Source organism: Notolepis coatsorum (genome assembly GCF_963971535.1).
Source record: "Notolepis coatsorum genome assembly, chromosome: 12".
In the NCBI taxonomy this organism is placed as follows: Eukaryota; Metazoa; Chordata; class Actinopteri; order Aulopiformes; family Paralepididae; genus Notolepis; species Notolepis coatsorum.
This window is the reverse complement of record NC_140176.1, coordinates 37,538,341-37,561,664: the sequence shown is the minus strand read 5'-3', so window position 1 is coordinate 37,561,664 and position 23,324 is coordinate 37,538,341. Positions and strand designations below refer to the sequence as shown.

General features: G+C 45.2%; 1 protein-coding gene across 1 annotated transcript in view; it reads left to right on the top strand.

Moving 5' to 3' along the window:
* The window catches only part of LOC311238245 (protein AF-10-like), a 140,605-nt gene that overhangs the window by 71,598 nt on the left and 45,683 nt on the right, over nucleotides 1-23,324 (top strand). The window contains exon 7 of the mRNA XM_084326271.1: nucleotides 21,656-21,754. Within this exon, the coding sequence (XP_084182397.1) occupies nucleotides 21,656-21,754 (99 nt within the window). The remainder of the gene's footprint in view (nucleotides 1-21,655; nucleotides 21,755-23,324) is intronic.

Genomic DNA, 23,324 nt, shown 5'->3' with positions numbered 1-23,324 from the left:
CTCCACACCGGACAAGCGCAGGGACTAACCGGGGGCTTCCTGTCTGGACCGCGGAGAGACAGGGACGGGGAAGGACATGGAAGAGGACACAGGCAAAGAGGGAATAGGGCTGGAGGATAGATAGAAGTAGGTAGAGGGGACTGGAAGGGTAAAGGAGGAGGGAGGTGGAGGATGAGAAGAGAGGGATGAGAGTAGGAGAAGTGTAGAATGAGAGAAGAGAGGTGTAGAACAAGAGAAGAGTGATGAGAGTGGGAGAGGTGGAGGAGGAGAGGGATGAGTAGGAGAGGTGGAAGACAAGAGGAGAGAAGGATGAGAGTAGGAGGTGGATGATGAGATGAGGAGAGGGAAATGAGAGTAGGAGGTGGAGGACGAGAGGAGTGGTGGAGGACGAGAAGAGAGGGATGAGTGTAGGAGAGGTGTAGAACGAGAAGAGAGGTGTAGAACAAGAGAACAGGGATGAGAGTGGGAGAGGTGGAGGATGAGATGAGGAGAGAGGGATGAGAGGTGGATGATGAGATGAGGAGAGAGGGATGAGAGGCGAGAAGGATGAGAGTAGGAGAGGTGTAGAACGAGATGAGAGAGGGATGAGAGTAGGAGAGGTGGAGGACGAGAAGAGAGGGATGAGAGTAGGAGAGGTGTAGAACGAGAGACGAGAGGTGTAGAACAAGAGAAGAGGGATGGGAGAGGTGGAGGATGAGATGAGGAGAGAGGGATGACAGTATGAGAGGTGGAGGACGAGATGAGAAAGGGATGAGAGCAGGAGAGGTGTAGAACAAGAGCAGAGGGATGAGAGTGGGAGAGGTGGAGGACGAGAGGGATGAGAGGTGGATGATGAAATGAGGAGAGAATGATGAGAGTAGGAGATGTGGAGGATGAGAAGAGAGAAGAAGAGTGCGATGAGAGTGGGAAAGGTGGAGGACGAGAAGAGAGGGATGAGAGTAGGAGAGGTGGAGGAGAAGAGAAGGATGAGAGGTGGAGGACGAGATGAGGAGAGGGATGAGAGTAGGATAGGTGGAGGACGAGAGGAGGAGAGAAGGATGAGAGTAGGAGAGGTGGAGGATGAGAGTAGGAAGGAAGCAGAGAGTGGGAGAGGTGTAGGATGAGAAGAGGGGGGTGAGAGTAGGAGAGGTGGAGGATGAAAGGAGAAGAGGGGGGTGAGAGTAGGAGAGGTGGAGGACAAGTGAAGTGCAAGAGGAAACATGGCTGTAACTAATCAAAAGCTCTGCGTGATGTCCCTTCAGCACTTTACCTTCAGTCATATAGCTGACCCTTTCATCCAAAGCCACTTAACACATTCAGCATCAGGACACACTCGTGTGTGTGTGTGTGTGTGTGTGTGTGTGTGTGTGTGTGTGTGTGTGTGTGTGTGTGTGTGTGTGTGTGTGTGTGTGTGTGTGTGTGTGTGTGTGTGTGTGTGTGTGTGTGTGTGTGTGTGTGTGTGTGTGTGTGTGTGTGTGTGTGTGTGTGTGTGTGTGTGTGTGTGTGTGTGTGTGTGTGTGTGTGTGTGTGTGTGTGTGTGTGTGTGTGTGTGTGTGTGTGTGTGTGTGTGTGTGTGTGTGTGTGTGTGTGTGTGTGTGTGTGTGTGTGTGTGTGTGAGACAAGCCGCAGAGAGAGAGAAAGAGAGATTCTAAAAACAGGATCTGCATTAAGCATAGTTATTGTTTTTATGCACACATGCTCACACATATTCTCTGGAGACGCCATGCTGTGTCTTAGATTTTGTGCTCCACCCCTCCATTACTCAACTAACCAACACACGCACACGCACACACACACTTGGGCCGAGGGCAGCAGATATGAAGGGGGGGGCGGTGTCATCATTGAAGCATTAGTATTTTAGAGGGGTAGAAGGAATCGCATAGGAAGAGACAACAGGCTCTATAGTATTTAGACTCACAAACAAACACACGCACTCACACAATGATGACATTTTGTGATGTTAACAAACGCTGATGGAAAAACCCATGCTGTTATATTGATCTCGTTTGAATGGGCTTTGGACGGTGGGGCATAATGTCATTAAGCTGGGATTGTATGGATGAATGTATGAGGAGGAATCAATGGGGGAAAGCAATGTAGCCAGAGTGGGTTTCACCAGACGCCACTTGATGGATGTTTACGCCACGTTAGTGATTGTGTGGCGCTAGCGATGTGTGGCGTTAGCGATGTGTGGCGTGCGCTAGATATTCAGTAACAATATAAGTATTTGCTCAAATGGTTGGTAATTGCATTGGAAAAAGTGGTACTACTGACATTAAACAAGTGGTGGCTTTGAACAAGTGGTGCTGGCTTTGAACAAGTGGTGCTGGCTTTGAACAAGTGGTGCTGGCTTTGAATAAGTGGTGCTGACTTTGAATAAGTGGTGCTGGCTTTGAACAAGTGCTGGCTTTGAACAAGTGGTGCTGACTTTGAATAAGTGGTGCTGGCTTTGAACAAGTGGTGCTGACTTTGAACAAGTGGTGCTGGCTTTGAACAAGTGGTGCTGGCTTTGAACAAGTGGTGCTGGCTTTGAACAAGTGGTGCTGGCTTTGAACAAGTGGTGCTGACTTTGAATAAGTGGTGCTGGCTTTGAACAAGTGGTGCTGGCTTTGAATAAGTGGTGCTGGCTTTGAACAAGTGCTGACTTTGAATAAGTGGTGCTGGCTTTGAACAAGTGGTGCTGGCTTTGAACAAGTGGTGCTGGCTTTGAATAAGTGGTGCTGACTTTGAACAAGTGGTGCTGGCTAGAGCTGCCGCGATTACCGCATTACCGCGGTATCGCTGTTACATCACGGCCACCGCAGAGTAGGCTGAATACCGCGTCACCGCTGTTTTTTATAATAATAATAATAAATTACCCTCCTCTCGTTGGGCTTGCGGCTCTGCAGATATACCCTACTTCTCTATCGAGGTTCCAAGCGACCCTATTGGGTACCAGAAAAGTCACGTGAAACATTGCAGACCACTGATTGGTCAGAAGAGAGACGCGTCACACGTTTTTTACGTCCTGAATGTCAGCTCATCACAACACGGCTAATAACGTTAGCTTTAACTCTCCGCCGGAGTGGACTACCATCGCTCTTCAGGAGTACTAAATGAGACATAATGATTTTACTGTCTGCAACGAATGTTATAATAAAAGCCCTTCGTTCTATACACTTGTCTGATTGAAAACTTTATTAACAGACCGCAGAATGGGACAACTCGGCACGCTCTGAGCAAAGAAAGGAACTGAGATATGAATAGAGTATTGCTTGCCTTGCTATCGTCCGGTAAATACGCTCAGTGATGTTATTGAACGTATAACTATATAATGTTAATGCCACAAAACGAATGCCTTTATTATAAAGTAGTAACTTTATAGTAATAATAATAAGAAAGGGTCGGGGGGGGTAACCAGCCCTGCCCGCGACACCGAGTGAACTGCGCACGACCAGAGGGTAAACTTCGAATCCGTGTTTCACTTTCAATAACTAATGCGTGCTTGCCGAATCCCAAACAATATTCATGCTGCAAAGTCATCCTCTAAAGATAGACATTTAGACTAGAGGCAGGCTATATGCTATAAAGAGTAGACTACTACTAAAAAAAAATGCATTCAAACTTTTTTTTTTAAATTTTTTGTGTGCGTGCGGTAATACCGCAGCGGTAGGAAATATTTTGCAAATTTGTGCGGTAAGGAAAACAGCAATACCGCGGCAGCTCTAGTGCTGGCTTTGAACAAGTGCTGACTTTGAATAAGTGGTGCTGGCTTTGAACAAGTGGTGCTGGCTTTGAACAAGTGGTGCTGACTTTAAACAAGTGGTGCTGGCTTTGAACAAGTGGTGACTTTGAATAAGTGGTGCTGGCTTTGAACAAGTGGTGCTGGCTTTGAATAAGTGGTGCTGGCTTTGAACAAGTGGTGCTGGCTTTGAACAAGTGGTGCTGGCTTTGAACAAGTGGTGCTGGCTTTGAACAAGTGGTGCTGGCTTTGAACAAGTGGTGCTGGCTTTGAACAAGTGGTGCTGACTTTGAACAAGTGGTGCTGGCTTTGAACAAGTGCTGACTTTGAACAAGTGGTGCTGGCTTTGAACAAGTGGTGCTTTGCTTTGAACAAGTGGTGCTGGCTTTGAATAAGTGGTGCTGGCTTTGAACAAGTGGTGCTGGCTTTGAACAAGTGGTGCTGGGGGAGCTCCAGTAGCTCACCACGTACCGCGAGTGCTATTTCAGCGCCGTGGACAACCGCGCTCGCGCGGATCTGGGGCTGAGCGCGTTCGAATCCCGGACGGCAGCCGTGCCTTTCCCAGAGTGTCTTTCCCCCCCATCTGAACCCTTTCAGCCTGCTCTGTCGGTCGAACTTGACCAAGTATGAATGCGAAGAAAAAGCGATAAACGCTAAAAGAACCAGGTGACTGGTCAAAGTAAAAAAAAAAAAAAAAAGAACAAGTGGTGCTGGCTTTGAACAAGTGGTGCTGGCTTTGAACAAGTGGTGCTGGCTTTGAACAAGTGGTGCTGGCTTTGAACAAGTGGTGCTAACTTTTAACACATTCCTGGCCAACCACGTATATATACGTGATTGGGCGCCATCCTTTGAAGGCCAACCACGTAATATACATGGTAAACTCGCTTTTGCCATTTTAATATCCTACTCAATGTCACAGAGCTGTATTTTGGCTGGAAAAGGCATATTGAGACTCCGAAAGTGCAGTACCGTCCAGATCCTGGTATTGGCGCTGTTCGAGAATGTAGTTTCCCCTGTTGCAGTCCGGGTGTCACTTTTTTTTCGCTCCGGGTTAGCTTTTCTGTTAGCCTAAACTAAGCTATGGCTTCACCAGATCGCCTGGAATACTTTTTGCGACGCCGAATTCAGTATGCAGTAAAGGAATATAGCATCAGCCAATGGACATATCGATCTACCAGATGGCGATCAAATAACTGGGAAATTCTTTTTGGAATCCAACCGGCCACAGGTAAGGGTGATTTGACATAAATTTCAGTCTGATCGGGCCTTGTTCTCATAGTCATCCACCCGGTCAGCGCATGATGTTGCAATAACGAATGCCGTTATTGGTAATCAATAATCAGAAATGACTTCCCCCGCTCCCCCCCCCCCCCTTTCATGCATTCATGTGGAACATGATACCGATCATATGCATTTAGATTTTTAACTAGCTTGCGTAGGGCCGAAAACGCCAATCGATTTAACGTTATTAGCTTAGCGCCCTATAACTAGCTTTGCAGGAATTACCCCAGACCATTCCGATATAAAGTTCATATTCACAACGCTATAAAACGGGAACGTATTGATGAAATTTTTTTTTCTTTATGGCATATTGAAGGGAAGGTTTATACTGTCAATTGACACATAGCAATAATATAAAATATAGATTTAGCTCTACAAACAACCTCACGCACAGTGAAAACTTGTAATGAAAAGCTAGCCTCATAGAGTGGGGCCCGTCTAATCCCAATGGCCCCGAATGTGTTAAAAAGTGGTGCTGACTTTGGAAAGTTGGTAGTGACATTACACAAGTGGTGACCGGTCTGGCTCTTTGTTGCCACGGTAACCGACACTGTGTTGTCTTTTTGTGGCAAGCTCGCCGGCCAGGGCTGAGATCGATAGGCCAGGCCCTTCAGAAGCCTCTCGGAGTGCCTCATGGGGGCGCGCTCACCCAGGGGTTTGAATTGATATTGGTGTTGAACGTGAGCACAGAGACACCAGGAGAGACACGTGCACAGAGACACCAGGAGAGACACCAGGAGAGACACCAGGAGAGACACGTGCACAGAGACACCAGGAGAGACACGTGCACAGAGACACCAGGAGAGACACGTGCACAGAGACACCAGGAGAGACACCAGGAGAGACACCAGGAGAGACACACAGAGACACCAGGAGAGACACCAGGAGAGACACGTGCACAGAGACACCAGGAGAGACACGTGCACAGAGACACGTGCACAGAGACACCAGGAGAGACACCAGGAGAGACACGTGCACAGACACCAGGAGAGACACCAGGAGAGACATGTGCACAGAGACACGTGCACAGACACCAGGAGAGACACGTGCACAGAGACATGTGCACAGACACCAGGAGAGACACGTGCACAGACACCAGGAGAGACACGTGCACAGAGACACGTGCACAGACACCAGGAGAGACACGTGCACAGAGACACCAGGAGAGACACCAGGAGAGACACCAGGAGAGACACGCGCACAGAGACACCAGGAGAGACACGTGCACAGAGACACGTGCACAGACACCAGGAGAGACACGTGCACAGAGACACGTGCACAGAGACACGTGCACAGACACCAGGAGAGACACCAGGAGAGACGTGCACAGAGACACGTGCACAGACACCAGGAGAGACACCAGGAGAGACACGTGCACAGAGACACCAGGAGAGACACCAGGAGAGACACGTGCACAGAGACACGTGCACAGACACCAGGAGAGACACCAGGAGAGACACGTGCACAGAGACACGTGCACAGAGACACGTGCACAGACACCAGGAGAGACACGTGCACAGAGACACCAGGAGAGACACACAGAGACACCAGGAGAGACACCAGGAGAGACACGTGCACAGAGACATGTGCACAGACACCAGGAGAGACACCAGGAGAGACACGTGCACAGAGACACGTGCACAGACACCAGGAGAGACACGTGCACAGACACCAGGAGAGACACCAGGAGAGACGTGTACAGAGACACCAGGAGAGACACCAGGAGAGACATCAGGAGAGACACCAGGAGAGACACGTGCACAGAGACACCAGGAGAGACACCAGGAGAGACATCAGGAGAGACACCAGGAGAGACACGTGCACAGAGACACCAGGAGAGACACACAGAGACACCAGGAGAGACACACAGAGACACCAGGAGAGACACGTGTACAGAGACACCAGGAGAGACACACAGGGACACCAGGAGAGACACACAGACACCAGGAGAGACACACAGACACCAGGAGAGACACACAGACACCAGGAGAGACACACAGACACCAGGAGAGACACACAGACACCAGGAGAGACACACAGACACCAGGAGAGACACACAGACACCAGGAGAGACACACAGACACCAGGAGAGACACACAGACACCAGGAGAGACACACAGACACCAGGAGAGACACATGCACAGGAACACCAGGGAATAACAATACGCGTGAATGTCCCCAAGGGGATCAATAAAGGAATATCTTATTTTATCTCAGCTTATTTTATTAGGGATGGGTATGAGTAATCCAGTACTTGACACCTAATGGACCTATCTCAAACCCTGCCCTCTTTTCTTGATCCTCCAATCACAACTGTCGCTTACCTCGGACAAACAAAGTTGCAGATAAAGATTAGGCTACACTAATATTATAATATTATACTATAAGACGTCACCATCACTTTCATACCAACCGTGTGCCCTTATTGGATTATTTATGTTGATGAAACTGATGAGTTATATTAATTAAAGAAAGTTGATTTAATAAAAAAAGACTAATTTAATCAGATTAATCACTATTATTATTAAAAAATTATAATAATAATAATAATTAAAAAGATATATATCAAATTTTTTTAACTACATTTGTTTTTTTATAGACATTCGAAGCTTCGTTCGAATACTTCAATAGAAGCTTCGAATGTTAAAAAATGACATTCGGTACAGCCCTAATGGTTATTCACTTAAGTAATGATACTCTAAATGTAATTAATCTTGAGGTTAATCAAACTCCTTTCTAAATTGGTCAAGATGTTAAAAGGGTGGTCATGGAGTGTGGTCGCACATTCAAACTGCTCCCCTAACTTTTACTAACTTAACACTTAACTCATTGAACGCCAAAAACTAGTATACGTATGCGTTCACCGCCAAAAACGAGTATACTCGTTTATTTTATTTTATTATTATTGGTGTGTGATCCCTGAAGCTCTGAGGGAATTGGAATTGAAATGTCGATCGAATCCCGATAGGTGGCTGTATCGCCTACCTTTTGAACTGGGCTAGTTTAGTGTGGGGGGCCTCACACGCCAGAGTTGAGAGCACTCGAGCAGTGGTAGAGAGGTACCAATGGCGATCGTGAACTTTTGGAGATTAATTATATATAAAATTGTCAAACGCTGGCGCCATGGAGTAAAGATGGAAAAACAGCATGTTAATGCCCTCTGTAGTCTTTTTATTTTATTAAAATTATTTTATGATTTCGACAGTGATATTTTTGTGACAAACATGGCAAGCAAACGGACAAATAAGCGTGGTGCTGCGTCCTCGGTAGCTGACGAGGTACACTCTCGGCCGCCAAACACGCCGGAGACCACGCCGAGTGGTCCTAGCCTAGCTGCTATCAAGTTATTCCTCACAGAACTCTTCGAGAAGCACCTTGGGACTTACCGGCTAGCAGTAACAGCTGAGATAAGAGCGGCCATTCAACCCTTGGATTGGAAGGTGGAGGTGCTCCACACGGAAACCATGGGCAACGCCGGAGAGATTGTCTCACTCGCGGGAGAGGCTAGCCAGCAGGACCAAAGTTTACAATGCGTCGAGCAGAACCTAGCTACCAAGCTAGTTGAGCTAGCCAAGATTCAAGCTAGGCTCGCCGGGGATCGGTCTTGTGAAAGACTAAATAACGTGGGAATTGTCGGCATACCAGAGGACACTGAAGGAACCCATCCATCAAGCTCTTTACCTGATATGCTACAAGAAATCCTGGCTAAAGAACTGTTGGCTGGCCCTCCAGAACGTGACAAAGCCCACCGCACTAATATGGCTAAACCACCGCAAAAAGTACAAGCCAAGAGCTATAAGAGGCTCGGGGGGACCCAGAAGCTACAGAGGATGTTTGCTAACAACATGGTTGTCGAACATGTCTGGGACTTTCATTGTGGCAATGCTAAGCTAAGTAACAAGCTCATGTTGAGTGGTCCCAAGACAACTATATTTCAATTACGATGGCTCATAGACACTTTATTGAAGCTAAGCTAAGTCAACTGAGTTCCTTCATGTTATGACTGTTCAATTATGCTAGGTGAACCATGTGCGTGTGCTAGCAAACTGTATTGCATTAAGCTAGCCTTCCTTCTATGACCATCAAACTGTTCAATCAAGCTAGGTGAACCACGTGCGTGTGCTAGCAAACTGTATTGCATTAAGCTAGCCTGGCTGTTAGTCCCAGGTTCATCTTTTAAGCTAGCGGGTTATAGCCTAGCGATTTTGATATGCAGGCTACCTTGTTTACACGTCATTCTCCGCCATGCGTAATCTGCCAATGACGCCTAAAGGCGTCTTTGAGATCAATATTTCATATTTTCGTCATGGTATTCACATTTCACCCACGGAGTCTTGGCTGGTGTTGTAGGACTCCGCTCAACTCTGCAACGCTTCAATACCGCCACCTGGTGGCCGATCGGCAAGTTGCCAAAACCGGAAGTGGCCGGAAGTGCTTAGTCCGTCCCCTATTCCGTCCGGCCACTCGCTATCGCTCGCGGGACTCTATCCAGACACCGTGGACATCGATCCGTTGCCATAACTCAATAAACAACATGATTGGACGTATATTAGTATTATACAAACCGGAACTGGATCACCTAGATCAACATCACATAACTGGGATCTGTTTGCGCCAGTGTGATCGCCCAACGGTAAGAGGAAGCTGCCGTGAGTTTCAGCGTTTTTGATTATTATTATCCATACAAACTGCTCTGATCTATATATCACCCATACTACATGAATCATTTAACGTCGGTCATTGCATTATAAACGACCCCCCCCCCCCCCCCTCCGGTCACCAGCAGATGACCAGTCATGACGTTTAGGATCATGTACATGTGAAATTTTTAATATAACGTTGATCGGTATCAAACTGCATTTGATCATCTAATATATGCATTTATGGCTATATCTCACGTTCTATGAAATACAGCAGAAAACGATAAAAACATATTTATACTCTGGACGGTATTTTAGTATGAATGTGTGAATGAAAAGGTAAAACGTTCCTACATCCTGAACGATAGAAATTGATGTTGAATGGGCCATAGTAATGTCAATTTAGCAATACAATTTAAAAAGTTATAGCCCTGCAAAGAAGGTGACCATCTCCATAGACAAATAGTGCTGGCAGAGAGGCTAGAAGGATGGATATAAGCTCCGGCAGAGAATGGGTTAATAGTGGACGGCCCTTGGGTGGTTGTCGATTAACAATTATTGCTTTGCCAGGCAGTGTATATATGTGGAGCACTCCTGTGCTCTCTCTCTATATATATATATATATATATATATATATATATATATATATATATATATATATTTATTAATTTCTTTACACCTGAGTGTCATGTTTACTTCATATGTCCTGTAGAAGCGTTCAGTTCACTTTACTGTTTTTGTTATTTTAAGACTAGTGGGGGTGTTTAATTCATTACGTTATGGGGGGAGTGGTGTCTACATGGATCTATGATCCCAATAGAAATGTATGCAAGTTTGACTAACTTGAGCAGGTTAGTCAATGGGGTTAAGGGGATAGGAACTAGGTTAGGGCTAAGTACGTTTTAAATTAATATAGAAGGTTAACCCATAAGGTTAACAGGGTAGAATATAGATGTAGAGTGAGGGAGTTGAGGGTGGGTTTTGTTGTTATTCTTGTGTTTACATTACAATAAATCTGCAGGTCTATATTCATGCGTTTACATTACAGTAAATCTGCAGGTCTATATTCATGTGTTTACATTACAGTAAATCTGGAGGTCTATATTCATGCGTTTACATTACAGTAAATCTGCAGGTCTATATTCATGTGTTTACATTACAGTAAATCTGCAGGTCTATATTCATGTGTTTACATTACAGTAAATCTGCAGGTCTATATTCATGTGTTTACATTACAGTAAATCTGCAGGTCTATATTCATGTGTTTACAGTAAATCTGCAGGTCTATATTCATGTGTTTACAGTAAATCTGCAGGTCTATATTCATGTGTTTACATTACAATAAATCTGCAGGTCTATATTCATGCGTTTACATTACAGTAAATCTGCAGGTCTATATTCATGTGTTTACATTACAGTAAATCTGGAGGTCTATATTCATGCGTTTACATTACAGTAAATCTGCAGGTCTATATTCATGTGTTTACATTACAGTAAATCTGCAGGTCTATATTCATGTGTTTACATTACAGTAAATCTGCAGGTCTATATTCATGTGTTTACATTACAGTAAATCTGCAGGTCTATATTCATGTGTTTACAGTAAATCTGCAGGTCTATATTCATGTGTTTACAGTAAATCTGCAGGTCTATATTCATGTGTTGACATTACAGTATATCTGCAGGTATATATTCATGTGTTTACATTACAGTATATCTGCAGGTCTATATTCATGTGTTGACATTACAGTAAATCTGCAGGTCTATATTCATGTGTTTACATTACAGTAAATCTGCAGGTCTATATTCATGTGTTTACATTACAGTAAATCTGCAGGTCTATATTCATGTGTTTACAGTAAATCTGCAGGTCTATATTCATGTGTTTACATTACAGTAAATCTGCAGGTCTATATTCATGTGTTTACATTACAGTAAATCTGCAGGTCTATATTCATGTGTTTACAGTAAATCTGCAGGTCTATATTCATGTGTTGACATTACAGTAAATCTGCAGGTCTATATTAATGTGTTTATAGTAAATCTGCAGGTCTATATTCATGTGTTTACATTACAGTAAATCTGCAGGTCTATATTCATGTGTTGACATTACAGTAAATCTGCAGGTCTATATTCATGTGTTTACAGTAAATCTGCAGGTCTATATTCATGTGTTGACATTACAGTAAATCTGCAGGTCTATATTCATGTGTTGACATTACAGTAAATCTGCAGGTCTATATTCATGTGTTGACATTACAGTATATCTGCAGGTCTATATTCATGTGTTTACATTACAGTATATCTGCAGGTCTATATTCATGCGGTTACATTACAGTATATCTGCAGGTCTATATTCATGTGTTTAAATTACAGTAAATCTGCAGGTCTATATTCATGTGTTGACATTACAGTAAATCTGCAGGTCTATATTTATGTGGAAAAGGGAAATGAAAATAAAATAGAAATTTGATAAGATGTGAAAAGGGCCACTCTGCGCTTCCCGCCAGGAGCGGCTGAAGCACTGCTCTCAGTGGAAGCACCCGCGATGACGGCAGGCAGTAATGAATGCTTATTAACGAGTTAATCAGTCGCGCCTGTTAGCACAATGTGTAATCGCAGACGGCGTACAATCGGAATTTAAGCACGGCGGCAAGTCATCGGTTCTGCCTATTTCCCACCACGGAACCCCCGGCTCAGGTCTCCACCCGACTCGCTCCTCGCCGCCGGCAATTAAATGAAGTCTGTCGGCGTCGACACGTCGCACGTTACAGTTATTCACAGTTATTACATGTGTCTACGAGGGGGCGACAGTCGCTCGGAAGGTAGAGCAGTCGTCTGGCAATCCGGAGGTTCCCGGTTCGATTCCCGGGCAGCATATCGAAGTGTCATTGAGCAAGACACTTAACCCCTAATTGCTCCCGATGAGCAGGTTGGCTCTTTGCATGGTTGCTTCCGGCATCGGTGTGTGAATGTGAGTGAATGTATGAGTGAATGTGTAAAATGTGAAAAACGTAAAGCGTGTTGGATAAAAGCGCTATATAAATGCAGCCATTTACCATTTACATGTTGCCGGAGCCTGGAGACGACTTAAACAAACGCAAACCGGCGTTCTAGAACCGACTGCAGTCAATTTCCCGTCAGCTGTCACTGAACAGGGACACGGGAACATCTCACTGTGGGTTTTGTTTCCTAGCAACACATCAAACATTCAGCCTACATGGGCTATATTTAATTTAATTTCAAACCTTGATTTCAACTCGTAAGACACTGAGGTTACCCTCGTTTACAGCGACGACGAGCTGACAAAACAAGACACTGTTTATCAGCAGTTTCGCACATAAATTAGAATAAACAATAAGAAATCAGCTAAGGCGGTTACAAGTCGACACAGTGGTTGGAGATCATACTTTTAAATGCAGCAAAAGAAGGAAGAAGCTTCAGGGTCAGTCGGGGGGCATTCCAGGTGTTGGAAGCATCAAAGGAAAAGGCAGTTTTTCCTAGTTCAGAGCAAACTCTGGAGGACCCTTAAGAACCAATTCTCTATGGGCCTATATAGATGAATATAGAAATATAATAGGAGCACACGTTGGCCCTCTATGGTGTGAGCTGTTGAAGCTATATAGATGAATATAGAAATATAATAGGAGCACATGTTGGCCCTCTATGGTGTGAGCTGTTGAAGCTATATAGATGAATATAGAAATATAATAGGAGCACACGTTGGCCCTCTATGGTGTGAGCTGTTGAAGTGAGAGCGTATTGTTTTCTGTCCCCTCGCTGCCATTGATTCTTCCTGTTTGGAAGCCCTTTCATAAAGCTCCCATTCCTGACTCCACTTGATTTGTCCACCGGTTATTTGCTCCACCTCCATTGGATGAGGACATGTTCTCCATGTTCTCATATGGATGCAGTGCTTTTGTTTCCGTACTTTCACGTGAAACCAGGCAGGCGATTAAGAACACAGTCTGTATTTACCAACGGCACTGTTGTCAAAATACCTTTTTCCTGAGGTCTCGTTCTCTTTTCTCCTGCTCTTTCATTTCCTGTCGGCTACAGTCTATCGTCAGTGCGGCTGAGAGAGCGGCATGAAAGAAAACAATTGATTTTCCCTGTGTTTGTCCGTGAAGTAATTAGTGGAATCCATAATTGAGCGTTGAGCATGTTTTGTAATGTTGTTTGTCTGTACTTTGTCTTTATGTCTGAAAATCCCTAAAGCCTTCAGGACGGTGCGTTCGCTTATGGTGTGTGTCTGTCTGTGTGCGTTTCCTCACATGCAGTTTTATGTCTGTTTTTGTGTGTGCGCGTGTTTTTGTCCATATGTTTCTGTGTGTACGTGCTTCTGTATGTGTGTGTGTGTGTGTTTTCTGTCTGTGTGCGTGCGTGCGTTTTTGTGTGCGAGCGTGCTCTCGATTCAGTACGACTGCCCTGGCTTTTGTTAGCAAAGCCTGATTTGCATTAGCTAGAAAGCCCATCCCCCGCTTACGCACACACACACACACACAACCCTATCCACATTCCGGGGTCAGAGGTTAGCAAGCTCAGATGTGTGTGTGTGTGTGTGTGTGTGTGTGATGTGGTTTAGAGACTCAGATGTAAACCTACCTAATGTTGGACCCTGCGGTCATTCCTGCAGCAGGGGATAAAATATTCCACATCCACCAGCCACTCGTATAGAGAGCCTGCAGGAAGCACACACACACACAACATGTGCACACACACACACACACACACACACACACACATGTGCACACACACACACACACACACATGTCGGCTGGTCAGGGATCCTGCAGGAAACGGCGCAGGGGAATTCCTGCCGGGCCAGGGCGGATTATTTTCCCCCTTTTTTTTTTCTTTTTCTTCCTGTTCCTCCGTTCCTCCCTCGCTGCCCTCCTTCCTCTCCTCTGCCCCTCCTCCCTTCTCTCTCTCTCTCTCTCTCTCTCTCTCTCTCTCTCTCTCTCTCTCTCTCTCTCTCTCTCTCTCTCCCCCCCCCCCCCCCCCTCCAGTCCTTTGTCTGTGCAAGGCCTCTTCCACCCCCGGCCATGATGGGAATTTATAGAACACATATCGTACACACTATTCACCGTATATTCCATATTGTGCCAGGCCTGCCGTAATATCGGACGAGCCCACAGCAAAAAAAATAATAATAATATTTATATTTCCCAAGCTGATATGGTAGCATGTTAACAGTGTGCAGTGTGTATGTGTGTGTGTGTGTGTGTGTGTGTGTGTGTGCAGTTTCGTCTAATAACCTAAGAGCTTGTGGGAAACACAAATAGCTTAACGATGAATGCAAAGCCTGTGCAGTGTGCAACCCCCCCCCCCCCCCCCCCCCGTACTCGGCCAACTGAAACTTTTGACCGAAAGCCCACACGTGAATTCACTCTTATCCACTACGCTCAGTAGTACTAATTTATGTATTTTGTACCCAGTTTAACGACCTGTACATTGTATATTGCTGTTGCACTTTACTGTTACATTTGCACTCTGGTTGGATGCTAAACCTCTTTTTGTTGTACTGTACTTGTGCTGTATGATGACAATACATTTGTTTGAGCTGAAAACGCATACTAAAGGCACCATTTTATTATGAGGGAAATGTATTACCAGATTGAAACGTGCAAAATTCATGCCGTTTTAGTACAAATATTTAAAAAATATATAATAATAAAAACAGCTCTTGAATGCTTTTGTTTCTTAGGGCTTTTTCCACACACACAGAACTAGTGAGAAAGTGTAGGATGAGATGGTGTTACCAACACAGAGTGAAAGATGATTATGTATTCAATCTATATATATAAATTATATTTGTAAGGGGTGAAAAGAGAGCCTCTTTGTGTTATAAACTGCACAAATCTACTTGATTTGATTTAGAAATGAGAAGCCCTCCTTTCCCTGCGCCTCTCCCTCAGTATCCCAGTGTCCGGGATGCAGTGGAGTGTGAACCCACCTAAAACCTCAAGCTCGCCCACCTTTCGTGTTTGACAAATAGCGCTTACCTCTTTTTGAGCGAATATAAAATAATATTTGTAAGCGTCGTATCGATTACAGTCTGTGGAACGTGGGGGTCTTCTTGAGGAACAAGCTCACACCGCTCTGAGAAGGAAAAGGACGTTTTCTTTCTACCTCTGTGGTTGTCGGCGTTACTGTAACCGTCGGTAGGAGTTCATAGTTCACCCTCCTTCTGGTTCCGCCGCTGCGTCACGGAGTGTTTGAACTCTTTTGGTCTTTGTTTAGTTTCTCTTTTTCCTCTCTCTCTCTCTCTCTCTCTCTCTCTCTCTCTCTCTCTCTCTCTCTCCACATTTTGGGATGTTTCAGTTCCAGTGTAGACTTGCATTCAGGAATAATCCCTCTCCTTAGGAGCCCCCACCCACACTCGAGAACTTTGACCCACATTCGACAAAGACTGAGATGATACCCGTCCCACTGTTGTCACGGTGATTGTTGGGAGGGAGGGAGGGAGGGAGGTTGGTTGGTTGGTTGGTTGGTTGGTTGGTTGGTTGGTTGGTTGGTTGATAGATGGACTCTGACCACGACTCATATTTGCCCCCACACAGTCTCAAAGAGCACTTCAACATGTCAAATGATGGTCCTGTTAATGACCAGAGAGGGAGAGGTGGAGGAGGAGGAGGAGGAGGAGGAGGGGGGGGGGTAAAAGACTCTTGTGTCAGTTCCTGTATAATCAATTGACCTGATTGATAAGGGTGTGTCAGGGGCACATTGTGTGTGTGTTGCGCTTCCCACGGCCACTGCTCAGTGTCCAGCCAGGCATCTTGTGTCTGTAAAGTCTTCACTGTGTGTGTGTGTGCGTGTGTGTTATCCGAGCCTCTCGGCACAGCCTCTGTCCATCAACGCCTACCTCTGGAATGTTGATGAGAAACAACAAGGGAATCTACCTTCTCTCTCTCTCTCCCTCTCTCTTGTGCTCTCTCTCGCGCTCTCTCTCTCCTTCTCTTGCACTCTCTCCCCTTCTCCCTCTCTCGTGCTCTCTCTCGCACCCTCTCTCCCCTTCTCCCCCCTCTCATGTTTTCTCTCCCTCTCTTGCACTCTCTCTCCCCTTCTCCCCCCTCATGTTCTCTCTCCCTCTCTCGCACTCTCTCTCCCCTTCTCCCACTCTCGTGTTCTCTCTCGCGCTCTTTCTCGCGCTCTCTCTCACTCACACACTCCCCTTCTCCCCCTCGTGCTCTCTCACTCTCTCTTATCTCTATTTCCTTCTCTTACTTTTCCTCTTCTCTTTCTCCTCTCACACATTCCACCTTCTCTCACACCCAGTCTACCTTCTCTCTTTCTCTCTATCACATCTTTCTTCTCTCCTTCCCTTACTGTAGGTGATATGAGGTAAACACTAATATTTCTGTTTAATTCTCTCTCCTCTTTCTCACTCACTCACACACAGACAGAGAGAGGGAGAGAGAGAGAGAGAGAGAGAGAGAGAGAGAGAGAGAGAGAGAGAGTAGTGCTGCTGAGGTATCTTGCCCCAGAACGTTGGAGAGAGAGCGGAAGCCAGTGTTGAGGAGAGACCACAGAGGAGCTTGCGACCGTTTGTGGCTGTTAACTGTCACTCACACAGGAAGTCAAGCTCAACCGCCATTTTTATTACTATTATTACTTCCTTATTGTATTTATTTTATAAATAGTTGCCCACTTCATCACCTATTGCATGTCTGGCCATCCTAGTTTGGGGGATCTCTCATTGAATTACCATCTAAGGTTTCTTCCCTTTTTTTTTTTTTTTTTTTTTTTTTTTTTGTTTTTTTTTAACCTACGGTTTCTTTTTCTGTGGTGGTTTGTCCTCATCTTCATTGGGGGGTTAAACCAGGGGGGGCTGCTCCATTGTGAGCCTGTGGAAAAACTGGTAAATGTTGCATTATAGCATTTACAGCTTTTATCCAAAGCACTTTACAAATTGTTCCTCACATTAACCCATTCACACACCGACAGCGGAGTCGACCATGCAAGGTGCCAACCTGCTCATCAGGATCACTTAGGGGTTAAGTGTCTTGCTCAAGGACACTTTGACACACTGCCCCGGAATCTAACTGGGAACCTTCCGATTACAAGACAGCTGTTCTACCTCCTTTTTTTTTTAATACTTTATTGTGTCAAAGAAAGTCACTTGACATTTAGGTATAGTATGTGTACACACATACACATACATAACTGCACATATCCATACATACATACACAAATGTACATACGCATATTTGAAATCTTGACAAGATTTTTTACCCATCACCCATACAAAAACAAGAGACAAAAACAAAAGGGGGAGTACCAGTATATATCCTGGACTGGTAAACCTATCCATCCATCCATGGTATACATCTAATGTCCATCCCTACTCATCCCCACATACATATATAAAAAAATATATATAATAATACATAAAAAAAATGAAATAATAATAATAAAAGAGAAATTAAGTAAATAATTAAAATAAAAATAATAAGTTCTACCTCCTGAGCCACTGTCGCCCCCACCATTGTGTCATGTAATGTGATTTTGGGCTCTACAAATAAATCTGACTTGACTTGATGATATACATTGACGGAAAATACTACAATATGGGATTTTGTTAATTCATATTTAATTAAAACCGTGATTAAAATATGATAGTATTAGCGAAGTTAGAAGATGACTTCTCTTGTACATCCCATCCTTTTTACATATCTTTAGATAGGGCTGGGCGATATGGCCAAAAACGTTATCGCGATAAAATTATAAAATTATTTTCATATAACTCGATATCGATAATTATCGTCGATATAATGTCTGTCAAGTTTAATTAACTTCTTATGCCCGGCGGCAAATGTCCGGCGGCGAATGTCCCGAGAGTCGAGTTGATGTCGTCATCAGTCCGCGCACGTTAGCAGTTAGCCGACAAGCGGAGTATCTCATGACAATGTACTAAATATGACCCTAAAACACTCTTCCGCCCAATACATTGCAACGACGTCCACTGTATACCCCACACTACTATAAACGTGGCCTCAGAATTCACGCCACACACCCACTCGGCACGTAAATATATAAAATAGCGCCGTGCAAGCTAAATAGCCTAGCCAGCCTTGTTGTTGAGTCCTACCTCCGGGTCTCCTTCCGGGTCTTCTTCCGCTGTCGGCCATCTCCTTCACTGATTGGTTGTTAGTGTGTGTGCTCATATCCAAGCTTGGAAAATCGATATATCGAAACTTTGCGACCACGTTTCATGTTTATTTCGAGGAAATAATTTATCGCAATAGTTATCGTTTTATCGCCCAGCCCTATCTTTAGATACTATATATCTGTACATATCCCTTACCTACTCTTACTAGTTACGCTGCTGGCCAGTATGACTTACTACTAGGGCTGACCTTCGATTATTTTTTTGGAATTCAAAGCTTCGGGGCCGAGATTCGATTTTAATTCAAAGCTTCGAAATAAATTTTTTATTTTTTTATTATTTAAAAAAATATATATGTTGTGGGACTTGTACAGCACTTTGTTCAACTTCTGTCAGTGCTGTAAAGTTTAAACCTTTTTAAATCTTAGACAAACTAAACACTTTGCTTCCATGAAATATTGTAAGCCGTCATTTGAGGCTTTATAAAAGCAGCACAATGAACACAAATCTGTCAGTGCTGACTCCAGGTCTTGCTCGAAAAAGAAATCTTTGATCTCAAGTGACTACCTGGTAAAATAAAGGTTTAAAGAAAAAAAAAAAAAAAAAGAGGCAGAGTTGATTTAGCAAAAAATAAAAAAAAATCATATATATATAAATATGTTTTTTTTTAACATAATCGAATTTTATTTTCATATTCGAATCCCATGCCCATCGAACGAAGCTTCGAAGTATTTAAGACAGCCCTACTTACTACCATAGTGTCTTTATACCTGTATCACTGTACATACTACAACTCTGTACATAAATCTGCACTCTGGTTGGATGCCAATCTAATCTATAATTAATTATATGTCCTCCATATAGCCTAATGTAATGAGATTGCTCATCACCAGATGCATCTTAAACCCTTAAAACATTTTCAGTATTGAAGAACAATTTGTTCAATAAGTACTGAATGCTACATCTCTGCACCTCAGTGAGATGCAAGGATATATGAATATGCTCATTTAAAACAATCACCCATAGATATTTACCAGGAAGTCCTTGTCGGCAGCTTCTATTCTTTCAAGATATGTCAACACCTGCTCTAAAAGCCAAAGGTGTCAAGTTGAAACATATTGGCCCATGATAGATTTGACCTATTAGTGACATCACACGTGCAACTCAGATTTAGGGGCAGAGCGGAGAAGCTCTCTCTCTCCAGAATGTGAAAAGGGCGTTCTGTTGACAGGCTCTGCACATACTGTGTAACATTCTGTATAATCAAAGTCATTCCTCCCAAGAGGAGTTATCCATGAAAGAAAAACATGTTTTCAGGGGTCTTTAAGGGTTGGCCTACATTTAACACGATGGGAAAATGTATTCCCACAACGTATACTTACTTCCTGAGGCAAGTTTTATATCACATGAAAAGGAGATGTACTGGTTCTTAACATTGATGTTGAAAGATGTTGAAAGATTGCAGTATCTAAAATAATCGCCATATGATATTTTGTCCATATTATTAAGCATTGGTGTGTGGGTGAGAGAGGGGGTTGTTCCAGGGTGCAGTGTATTTGGGTGAGGGTGAGAGAGAGGGGTTGTTCCTGTTGGTGGGGTGTTAAGATGGAGAGATGGAGATGGGGTTTGTTCCAGGGTGTGGTGCGTGAGAGAGAGAGGCGGGGGTTGTTCAAGGGTGTGGTGTGTGGGTGAGAGATGGAGAGATGGAGAGGCGGTTGTTCCAGGGTATGGTGGGTGAGAGAGGGGGGGGGGGTTGTTCCAGGGTGTGGTGTGTGGGTGAGAGGGGGGGGGGGGTTCCAGGGTGTGGTGTATGTGGGTGAGAGAGAGGGGGGGGGGTTGTTCCAGGGTGTGGTGTGTGGGTGAGAGAGGGGGGGGTGGGATGTTCCAGGGTGTGGTGTATGTGGGTGAGAGAGAGGGGGGGGTTGTTCCAGGGTGTGGTGTGTGGGTGAGAGAGGGGGGGGGTGGGATGTTCCAGGGTGTGGTGTATGTGGGTGAGAGAGAGGGGGGGGTTGTTCCAGGGTGTGGTGTGTGGGTGAGAGAGAGGGGGGGGGGGGGTCCAGGGTGTGGTGTATGTGGGTGAGAGAGGGGGTTCCAGAGTTGTCATGGCACTGAACATGTAGAGTCTCATGTTGTCCCTCAGGATCGCTGCATATTTTCACAGCCTATCATCGAGAGGGTTGCTGTCTGTGTGAGTCCTTTGTGTGTGTAAAGCTATTAAATGGAACTGTGTATATGTGTGTGTGTGTGTGTGTGTGCTCTTGCACGCACACGCAGAGGTGTTGAGCGACGAGCGTGCGCGTTAGGTGTAAATTTGCTGGCACCCTGTCGCCCCTCAGGGGGGTGTGTGAGGAGAGGGTGGCTGCGTGTGTGTAAGCGAGGGTGTAAATTGAGCCGTGATGGTCCGAGGAGGAGGATATGATTGGATGAAACGATGAGACCTCTGGCGCTCCGACACGAGGCACTTAGAGACACACTGCTCTAAAACGGCAGCGTGCTGGATTCCTGCTGTCTTCTCCCCCACCCCCTTCTCTCTCTCTCCTCTCTCTCCCCCTCCCTTTCTGCAAGATATACATCCTTTCATCTCAGACCAGAACGAGCCTTTGAAATGAAGTGCCTTTTTTCTTTCCCACTCTATCTCTCTATTTCCCACTCTATCTCTCTCTCTCCCCCTCTCTCTCGCCATCTATCTCTCTGTGTCTATCAATCTATCTATTGTATCTTTGTCTCTATCTCTTTTTTCCATCTCTCCCTCTTTTGTCCTTTGTCTTCCCTCTGTTCATACAATGTGAGCAGCTACAGGTTGTAGGTCATAACGCATGTCTGTCTGCCCCCCCCCTCTCTCTCCCTCTCTCTTTGCTGCACTCCTTCCTCCAGTAGCATCTCTCACGCCACCATTTTATCTTCTCTCTCTCTCCGTCCCCCTAGAAACACAAAGAGAGGGACAGACACAAACCCAAACACAAGAGGAACAGCATGGACATGTCTCCCTCCCTGGTGCTTCCCAACATTATGGTCCCAGACAAGGTGAGCGCTCCCCCGCAGAGCAGAGCCGCCTCCCCCCCCCTGCACGTCGCTGGGGTGGGGGTCCATTAGGGGTGGGAATCGCCAGAGACCTCACGATACGATACTATCGCGATACTTGCGTCACGATACGATCGTATCGCGATACTAAATATATCGCGATACGCTGAGTATTGCGAGAAAAAGAAAGAAAAAAAAAATTGGATAACATTTTATTTATTACCTTTTTTTCAACTGCAAAGTAAAACTGTCAACATGTTTCATCTAATAAAATAAAGTTCAGTCTGTTCATCTCACTTCAATAATTTTTATTGCAGAACATGGTATTTTCTCAAGCAGACAGATGTAAACACTGTAATAATTTGTGTTGCATGTACCTGACAAACTGAACTGTTTGTATTACAGTCATATTCCAACTTAACTGAATGCACGTGTGTGTGTGTGGACTACTGTACTACTGCAGGTATTGAAATGAACAATGCAACTTCCTTATACAAACAAAATAAATAAAAATGTATGAATAATTAAATATCGATACCCTGTATCAATACAGTATCGCCACGCAAAGTATCGCGATACTACTACATATCGATTTCCCCCCCCACCCCTAGGGTCCATGTCTCCCCCCTGCACGTCACTGGGGTGGGGGTCCATGTCTCCCCCCTGCACGTCACTGGGGTGGGGGTCCATGTCTCCCCCCTGCACGTCACTGGGGTGGGGGTCCATGTCTCCCCCCTGCACCTCACTGGGGTGGGGGTCCATGTCTCCCCCCTGCACGTCACTGGGGTGGGGGTCCATGTCTCCCCCCTGCACCTCACTGGGGTTGGGGTCCATGTCTCCCCCCTGCACGTCACTGGGGTTGGGGTCCATGTCTCCCCCCTGCACGTCACTGGGGTGGGGGTCCATGTCTCCCCCCTGCACGTCACTGGGGTGGGGGTCCATGTCTCCCCCCTGCACGTCACTGGGGTGGGGGTCCATGTCTCCCCCCTGCACGTCACTGGGGTGGGGGTCCATGTCTCCCCCCTGCACGTCACTGGGGTGGGGGTCCATGTCTCCCCCCTGCACGTCACTGGGGTGGGGGTCCAATGTCTCCCCCCTGCACGTCACTGGGGTGGGGGTCCATGTCTCCTAGCTCAGGGCTCGCACTTGTCCTGGGAATTCAGAGACTAGATTTTCAATCATGGAAAACTGGGAAAATCGACTAAAATAACCAAATATCCTGGAAAATAAATGTATGTTGTCCTTGTAATTATTTATTGTATTTTAGATCAATCAGATCACCTATGTAAACCTAGGGGTGTATTTAAACTCGACTGTTGGGTAGGATTATAGCAGCGCTGCCTAATTTGTGGCCCACGCTCCCTTTGTTTTGGTCCACCATGGCATTTGACAAGCTCATGCTTATTCTCCTTATTTGTAAAGTGCTGTAAAATCCTAACCGTAATGATTACAACACATACATTTTGTACAGCTAGAAAGTACATCTGAGTTTTACAGCAATGTACAGCACAGTGCTACTCCCTTTTAGACTATGTACGTCATTCACAAGGAATTGTTGGCACACATGAGTTGT